The 9,175-nt window shown below is 41.8% G+C and overlaps 1 protein-coding gene across 1 annotated transcript in view; it reads left to right on the top strand.

Annotated features, from left to right (window-relative positions):
* Nucleotides 1-215: 215 nt before the first annotated feature.
* The window catches only part of SLC24A4 (solute carrier family 24 member 4), a 285,532-nt gene continuing 276,572 nt past the window's right edge, over nt 216-9,175 (top strand). The window contains exons 1-2 of the mRNA XM_069086048.1: nt 216-377; nt 2,672-2,782. Of these exons, the coding sequence (XP_068942149.1) occupies nt 221-377; nt 2,672-2,782 (268 nt within the window). The 5' untranslated portion in view covers nt 216-220. The remainder of the gene's footprint in view (nt 378-2,671; nt 2,783-9,175) is intronic.

Raw genomic sequence — 9,175 nt, 5'->3', positions numbered from 1 at the left:
AGCCCGACTCTGAGCGCTCTGAGCGCTCGCCTCTTCTGCTTTTGGACTCCTCCACTGACTTCGGCTCCGGGCCATGAAGACCTTCCCGAGAGCCGCTCGCCTTTGAGACCTCCCTCTCCCCTTCCTTCCTTTCTCCTAATCCGCGGGTTGGCCTCAGGGGTCCCTCCTCATCTTCGACCGCTCCAGACTGTGTGTGCCCAGGCGAGGCGCTCGCTTCAGGATGGCGCCGTTGCCACTGCCTCCTGCGCGCGGGCTCCAGGGGCTTCTCCAATCCCGGAAAGTTCACAGGAGGCGAGAGATGTGGCTGCAGCAAGTTGGCTTCATCTGCGGGGTCCTGTCCTTGGTGTGGTGCGCGACCAGTCTGCTCGCCAGCCTCGGTAGGTGGAGAGAGGAAAGTGACTGGGGGTCCGTTTGAGAGTGAGGGGGTCGTGCGAAGGGGGCGGAGTTTGAGTCCCTGGAAGGGCATTCCCGAGGTCACCCCTTTCTATGCCTTAGGCGGTGTTCATCCGTTCCTCCCTCCCGGGTTTGTGAGCCATGAGAGTGCATGGGATTTAAAAGATCTGAAAGGTATCTTAAGGATGATCTCATCCAATCTAGGCATGTTTTTGTTTTCGCCTTTTGTTTTGAACAAAAGGGGAAATCGAGGCTGAGAAGTTGAGGGACTTGCCCAAGGTCATACAGGTAGATTGGAACTAAGATCTAACTCCAATACCCCTTCCACTATAGCAAGCGCTAGTTTTGCATTGCTGAGTTCCCTGGTATTCTCTAAGCACCACCTCCCACCACCCCCACCACCATTTGCTACCCGTAGTGTCTGTTTACAGTGAAAGGCAAACCTTAAAGCCTTTCAGATGCCCCAAACCGGATCTGGTCGAGCTCCAAGTAGATGTATCCCGGTGATAGTACTAGATCCTAGGGTGGTATCTGGGTGTGAGAACCTTTTTCCGGGAAAAGGCAAGGTGAAAGCGCGTTTATTTCAGGATCACCTTTCCTTTTTTTCTTTTCTTGCTCCACCTGATAGAGAGAACCAAAAGTACCCCGTGCCATCTTCCCCCCCGTGAAGTGTGTAACCAAAGGGAGATAAAGGGTCTTGGCAATTGTCATATTTCATTCCACAGACTGGTCATCAATTTGGGGTGGAGGTGTGGAGAAGGGACAGAAGAAATCAGACGGGGCAAGGAAAGATGTATGAATGGTGATGCCATTAGCTAAATTAATGAAATTTTTCTAAGTCCTTGAATGCCATGCCCCAACCATTCTGCCCCTACTGATCAGTGTCCAAGAAAGGCAGAGTGTTACAGCCATTGCCAAGGTCAGTTGGTCCACTAGCATTTATTAAGCACCTACTGTGTGCCAGACGCTGAAACGCTCTGAAGAAACAAGTCTTGTCTGTTTTTCAGAGTAGTTAAGTAATAGGGATCATAAGACACTGGGCTAGGGAGAGAAATAAGGTGTTATGGCTGGATTCTCTTTTAAACTACCCATACTAGACAATTTGAGGATATTTAGTAAAAAATGACTCTCAGCTGTAGACAAAAAACAATTATTTGTATGTCTTCAACTGGAGCAGTCAATTGAATACATTGATAATTGCTGCTTTGCAGTTTGATGCATATGTGATGCCTTTTCCATCCAGTTATATACCAGAAATAATAAAACACTGAAGGGCCCTCAGATGATAATATTTGTTCTGTATTCTCACATGTTACTTAACAGTATTGAATCAAAGATGCTTAGAACTGAAAGAGATCTTAGATTTTGTTTAGTCCATCTACTCATTTTATAGCTGAGCAAACTCAGACCCAGAAAGAAGAAATTACTTACCCAGGGTCATACAGTTAGCTAATGGCAAAACCAAGACTAAAATCCAGGTTTCCTGATGCCTGATCCATTACTTTTTTTTTCCCACTAAGCCACCCAGAGAGAAAAGATGAAGATTTTACTCTAAACAGAAAATGATATAAAATGGTCATTTTAAATATAGATCAAGAGTAACTCTCAAAATACTTAGGAAAATTTATACAATTACTGCCATGTATGTAATAAACTACTTAGGATATAAATTAATGACTATGGGCATATTCATTAAAAGGATGTACTACAGGTAGACTAAAGAAATAAACTGCTTCATATTTGCAAGAGAGGCAGTTATGGGACAATGAAAAGAATACTTCTAACTAGAGTAGAAATATTGAAGCTTGTTTCTTTTCTCTGTCATTTTACTAGCTGTGTGATTTGTGACAATTCACAAATCTATGAACCTTACTTTCTTCTCTTTTAAAATGGGAATGATCATTTTCAAGCTATCTCCAAAGGGATGGTGGGAGAAAAGTACTTTGTCAAGTACTGCAGAAATGTGAGTGGCTATTCTACAGATGGGATTCTAGATGACTGAATTTTGTGCCTCTAGGGAACATGCTGAGACGTGAAGGAGAACTTGGTGACCCAGTGGATGGTGCTGGGTCTGGGGTCAAGAAGAACTGAATTCACTTTACCTCTTTTTGCCTCACTTTCTTCATCTGTAAAAGGAAGATAATAAAAGCATCTACCTCTCAGGGTTATTTTGAGGATTAAGTGAGATAATAATTGTTAAGCACATAAACACAGTGCCTGGCACATAGTAAGCACTATATAAATGTTAGCTGTTATTAATATTATTATTTGTATATAGGACATGAAACAGCTTCCAAAGGCAAGCATCGATTACCAGAAGTATGGAGGAACAGAAAGCTGATGGCATCAGTTAATGGAACTCAGGTGGCTAAAAACTGCACGGATCCCGGTAAGGAACCGAAAATCAACCCCAAGGCATTTAGTCCCTTAGAAAATACCGTATTAGGTATGGCTGTGGTGAATAGCCACAATATTGAAATGTGGTAAAAGATTTTTTTTTAAAAGTAAAACAGTACCTTTTTGAAAGGTAATCTATAGAGTATAATTCCGTGTGCTGCTAAGCAACTCAAATACTTTCTTTATTCAGCAAGTGAAAAGGTCATATGCAAGAGAACAAAAAGAATTATATTTATTCTCACAGTGCTTCTAAAGGCTAAGTGTTTTCTCCATCCCCTTGGATTTACTCGTGTGTGTGTCTGTGTGAGTGTTTGGTGGTTTTGCCTTTTGTCCACCATTTGCCCTTCTCTCCAGGGGCATCCAAGCAGACAATATTCATTTCAGAAGCTAAACTGTTCCCCTCTCTTGTCACTTCCTCTGTGAATATGTATGAACCTAATGCCTGGAGTGAACTCTATCTTCTTCAGTTGAAATTTCTTTTTCTTCAAGATATACTCCGGGTGCTAATTCTTCCATATAACCTTCCTTGACTCTCCAAGGCACTCAGTTCCCTCTTCTTGCCACACACACACACACACACGAAAATAATATAGGATGCTAGGATTTAGAACTAGAAAGGACCTCTAGAGATTATGTAGTCCAATTCCATTTTAAAAACAAGGAATCCCTGAGAAGAGAATCAGTTTACCCACAGTTACAACTACAATGCTAAATATAGTGCTTTTTGTCCACTGTCCTGGGATATCTCTGCTTACCTCAGTTTCCAGGGAACTTTGACTCTCTACTTTGTCCCTATCACATTCTACCATTGTATGGTGCAACAGAAATAGTCAAATTCGGATTTCTAAGGACTGGGGTCAGATACCAGCGCTCCTGCTTACTAGCTCTGTAACTTTTGGCAGGTAAGGGGCGGGGGAGACTTGGACCAGATGGTCCTATGAGGTCCTTCTAGCTCTAAATTTAGGATTTTCTGATTTCTCCTTACTCCTGCTTGTATCATCCTTATCTATATACATACCATATCCTCTCTGGTAGTTTGAGAAGAGGAATGGATGGTTTCATTATTGGGACTGACTCATTTTTCTCCGGCATCTATTACAGGGCCTTGTATATAGTGGATGCTTAATAAATATGTATTGAATGCCATGTCAGAGTGGCATGGCATCCATTATGCAAGACTAGATGTTTTTGGTGGAATGGTCTCTGTCTCTTAAACAATTTAATTATTGTATAATTAAACTCAAAAATTGATCTCTTCATCTCATACTGTTAGGCTGGCTCCATTATTAAGAAAGTGGTTGAATATCTTTTAAAATAATAATAGTTCAAATTTTATAGAGTGCTTTATGGTTTACAGAGTGCTTTCCTAAATAGAGGCAACATCAAAGAATCAAGAAAATTATAGTGATCACCAATATGTGATCACTATTTGGCTTTTTCATCAAGAAGATCTGGGTTCACATCTTATCTCCAAGGCTGTGTGACTATGGACAAATAATGTATCATTCTTTGAACTTCAATTTCTCATCTTTAAAATAGGGCTAATAATACTTGTAGTATCTGTTCCAGAAAGGGTTATTGTGAGGTTTGAATGAGATGATACATATGCAAAATTTATACAAATGTCTATTATCACTTTTTTTTTCCTGAGGCAGACTTTACTTTAACTTCTTCAAGACAGAAGGTATCCTGCTCTTTCATATAGAAGGAGGAGTTCACAGGGAGACAGTGTGGTGTAATTAAAAGAATACCAGAATAGGAATCAGGAGTCCTGGGTTGTAGTCCTGGCAAAGTCACTACCTTGATGGTAGACTAGGTGCCCAGTGGTTAGAATGTGGGCCTAGAATTAGGAAGATATGAGTTCAAATTCTGTCTTAAACACTTACTATGTGTGACCCTGGGCAAGTCACATAACCTCTGCTTGCCTAAATTTCCTTAATTTTAAAACGGGCATAATAACAGCATCTACCTCTCAGAGTTATTGCAAGGAGCAGATGAGATAATATTTCTAAAGAGCTTAGCACAGTGCCAGACACATAGTAGGTAGGCACTATATAAATTCTTGGAGGCAGGTAGGTGGTGCAGTAGAGTACTGGGCCTGAACTCAGGAAGGTTCATCTACCTGAGTTAAAATCTGGCCTCAGACATTAGCTGTGTGAGGCCACTTAATCACTTAACCCTGTCTGCCTCAGTTTCCTCATCTGTAAAAATGATCTAGAGAAGGAAATGGAAAACAACTCCAGTATTTCTGCCAAGAACACTCCAAACCCTTTTAGTCATGTTGGGCATGACTAAACTCAACAATAACAAAAAAACAGCATATAAATATTTATTCCTTCCCCTTTTCTCATATTGGACAAGTCACTTTCAGGTTTTTTGGATCTTGGTTTGCTAACCTGTAAAACTAGGGGAAGAGGGTAACACCTGCCTGGTCTGTGTGTGTGTGTGTGTGTGTGTGTGTGTGTGTGTGTGTGTGTGTGTAAGAATAAAGGAAGAGAAAGTACATAAATGTACCCACAAAACTATTTTTGTTGTTGTTTGGTCGTTTCAGTCATGTCTGACTCTTTGTGACGCCATTTAGGATTTCTTGACAAAGAATGAGAGTGGTTTGCCATTTCCTTCTCCAGATGATTTTACAGATGAGGAAATGGAAGTAAACAGGGTTAAGTGACCTGCCCAGGGTCACACACCTAGGAGGTGTCAGAGGCTAGATTTGCCTTCAAGTCCAGCACTCTATCCATTCTACCACCTAGCTGCCACCACCCAAAAAACTATAAAAATGCTATGTAAAATATCTGACATATTATTCTATTACTTTTCGTAGCCCTGTCCAAAACGTTTATGCTTTATTTGGTGTTTGTCCTAAGTAGACAGCTTTCCTTGCCCACTGCCAGCCCTCCTCTGGTAAGGAAGAGAAGGACAGATATCAAGGAAGATAATGGCTCAGAAAGGCTACTGGAACTCCCCATAGTGTATGTATTTCCCTATCTGTTCAGGGCCCTCTATTTCCCGCAATTATCCTGTTGCCTCCTTGTAACTTAGTCAGCTGTAGCTCTGATTCTGTCACCTGATTTTCCCCAATGCGTGTTTCTTCACCAGCCATGAGTGGTGGGTGTATGTGCAGAAGGAAGATACATACTTCTGAGGGCGTCAGCTCTGCAACAGTGAGAGCCCCAGCTTGGAAGGAGGGGGATGTGGGAGTGCTGGAGCCTTGGTGAATCACAAGCCCCCTTTCCATGATCATTGCCCAGGGCCAGGAGCATTAGATCTCTAGTCCTTCAGAATATACATGGGGAAATTCTTGCCAGACTCACTAAGAGATGAAGTGAGCAAGGCCACAGCTCTTCAGAGTTTACATGGTAGTGGGTGGATGGGGTTAACAAAGTGACTTATTAACTCTTCTTCCTTTTGGATGATCTTTATGATTGGCAAAATACTTTTACAAACCCTACATTACATCTCTTGATCTTGACAACAACCCAATGAGGTAGGAAGGACATAGATCTTGTAACAGAAGAGGAAACTGAGACTCAGAGATGCCAGCAGACTTGTACAGAGTACATAGTGGGCAAGTGGCAGACCTGAGGCTTCCTCCCTGATCCTCTGTTTCCTGTTTCAGTAACTTGGGCATGTCCATTCATACAGGGCATATCTAGAGATTTCATCACATTGTTCTTGTGATGAACCTTTGTCCCTATATCCATGGTTCTCAGTGCAGTTTTCAGTCACGCTGATTTACTAACTCCTAAATGACTGATAGTAGGCAATTACTAGGCCTTAATTCTTCCCCTTTTATGATTGGGAAAATCAAGGTACCAGAGGGGTAAGTGAACAGTAGTATGGCCAATCACAATCTCCTCTCTAGCTTTGCAAGCCTGTAGCAGTAAGCACCCCAACATCCCCAGGGTGGCTGCCAACACAGGTTCTTAGATCTGCTTTGTTAAAGGAAAGCAACTCAAAATAGGTTAACAAGCTTACTTTAATCAGTCAAATATGTATAGTTTACCTAGTTCAGGGGAAAAAGATCAGCACCCCGAACTTCAGAGTATACAGACAGAATTATCAAGACAGAGAAACAGATCAAGTAGACAGGTTTCCAAACTGTCCAACCATTACATCCATAGCAAATCAACATCTGGGTTTTTCAAAGCCAGGGGGCTCTCAACAATGGCTTCCCAGAGTCTCATCTGATCAAATCACAGAACACTTGTCAAAGTGAGCCCCAAAAGAAAGCCTCACATCAGGGTTTATATAGCCTTCTCCTGGCTCAGATAATGTAACAACCTTCTGGACCCACTGGCCAATCAAAAAGTATCTACTGAAAAACAAGCCTCCCACCCCAGGCTCCAGGTGCACTTTAGCCTAGGGGCAGGGAAGATCTTTAAATTTGCATTTCCATTACAAAGCCTTGCATCAATGCTGTGGGGGACAGCATAGGGTACAGGATTGAATTTGGTCCTGAGAATTAGAAGATTGAGGTATCATGAGTATCATGTCTATCCCTGTGTGACCCTGGTCAAGTCACTCCACTTTTGAGTTCCCTCTTCTGTAAGATAACTATGATTAGTGCAACTATTAGCTACCTCAGAGGGTTGTTGTGGGAAAAAGTGCTTTGCAAACTCTAGAGTCCCATAGAAATATGAGGCATGGCAATAGTAATTATTACTAGATGATATCTATTGGTTGAATTGATCCAATAAATAGGTGTTGAGTGCTTATTGTGAATCTGACCTGGGACAAGTATGATAGGCCCCCTCTAGGAGTTTGTTGTCATTCAGTTGTTTCCGTCGCATCTGAGTCTTTTGTGACCCCATTTGGGGTTTTCTTGGCAAAGATACTGGAGCGGTTTGCCATTTCCTTCTCCAGTTCATTTTATAAATGAGGAAACTGAGGCAAATGGGGTTAAGTGGCTTGCCCGAGTCATAAGTGTCTGAGGCCAGATTTGAACTCAGGAAAATGAGTCTTCCTGACTCCAGGACTGGCACTCCATCCGCTGCAACACCTAACTGCCCTAGGAATTTAGAATCTACCATATTTGGCTGAATAAAGATTGTGTTTTCCCCCTAAATCTGACTTGCATAAAGCTTGAAAGCAGCTTATTATTGACATTTTTTCAGTGTATACTCATATTATGTGCATTTCAAATAGATCTCATTTTAGAAGAGAGCTAAGGAGCAGCTAAGTGGCACGATGAATAGAGCAGCAGCCCTAGAGTTAGGAGGACCTGAGTTCAAATCCAGCCTCAGACACTTAACACTTACTAGCTGTGTGATCTTGGGCAAGTCACTTAACCCCAATTGCCCTGCCTTCCCCCCTCCAAAACAAACAAAAAATTCAGTGTAGAAGAAAGCTAAGTATAGGGCAGTATAGTGTGGCCACTGAGTGGCTCAGTCGGTAGAGCTCTAGGCCTGGAATAAGGAAAACCCTTGTTCAAATTCGGCCTCAGATATTCGTTAGCTGTTTGACCCTGGGCAAGTCATTTAACTTATTGGCCTTAATCCACTAGAGAAGGAAATGGCAAACCATTGTAGTATCTTCACTAAGAAAGCCCCAGGGACAGTATTGGGGTGCTGTGGTCCACGGGGTCACTAAGAGTCGAACACTACTGAATGAACAACAACGAAGTCAGTATAGTTATTGCTTATACTTGAAAGGCTGGTCGTTATTGCCTGTATTTGAACTATCACTGATGTTAGGAAGATATACATAATAAATTAAATAATACAGAAGACTTTAATGATTGATTGGACCAGCTGATAAATGCTGTAGGACTTCAAGGAAAAGGAGAGGTCAGAGTGGGCAGCCACTGATAGCGCCTTTTCTAGATAAGTATCATGAACTCCTTGCTTTAGATGAGAGTCATTTCTAAAAATGAAAGGGAGATCATAGGCAGAGATGTCCAGTGAGTATACTAAAGTACTTTAGAAGCCATCTAGTTCAATCTTCCAATTTTACAGAGGAGGAAACCGAGGCCCAGAGTAGTTAAAAGGGGTAAATGATTTGCCCAAGGTCACATCCATGATGGGAATTAAACCCAGATCCCTTTGACCCTAAGGCCAGTGTTCTTCCCTATGTGTTGCATTAATAAAACCACTCATATGAGCACCGACTTATAGAGGCATACCCAGTATTGTACATTACAGTTTGCTACCTTTTTATCATTTGAATTCCCAACCATTCAGGGGTGTGCTGGAGCCAGCTTGCACCGGCTCATGAGAGCCAATGGTTAAAATTTTAGAGTGAGTATTTATAGAGGAAACACTACAAACTGAGACTTGATTTATTGCCTTGTTAATTGTCTAGACTTAAGAACGTAATAGAAAAAACCCTAATAATGCAGACTAAACTTAAAAGTGTAGGCACATTTTTTTTCCAAGATGTTATT

This window comes from Petaurus breviceps, unplaced genomic scaffold (genome assembly GCF_028583685.1).
Source record: "Petaurus breviceps papuanus isolate PSGF00001 unplaced genomic scaffold, PetGlider_PUasm1.0 177, whole genome shotgun sequence".
Classification (NCBI taxonomy): domain Eukaryota; kingdom Metazoa; phylum Chordata; class Mammalia; order Diprotodontia; family Petauridae; genus Petaurus; species Petaurus breviceps.
Note: the sequence above shows the minus strand (reverse complement) of the source record. Positions and strands in the feature narration are given on the sequence as shown.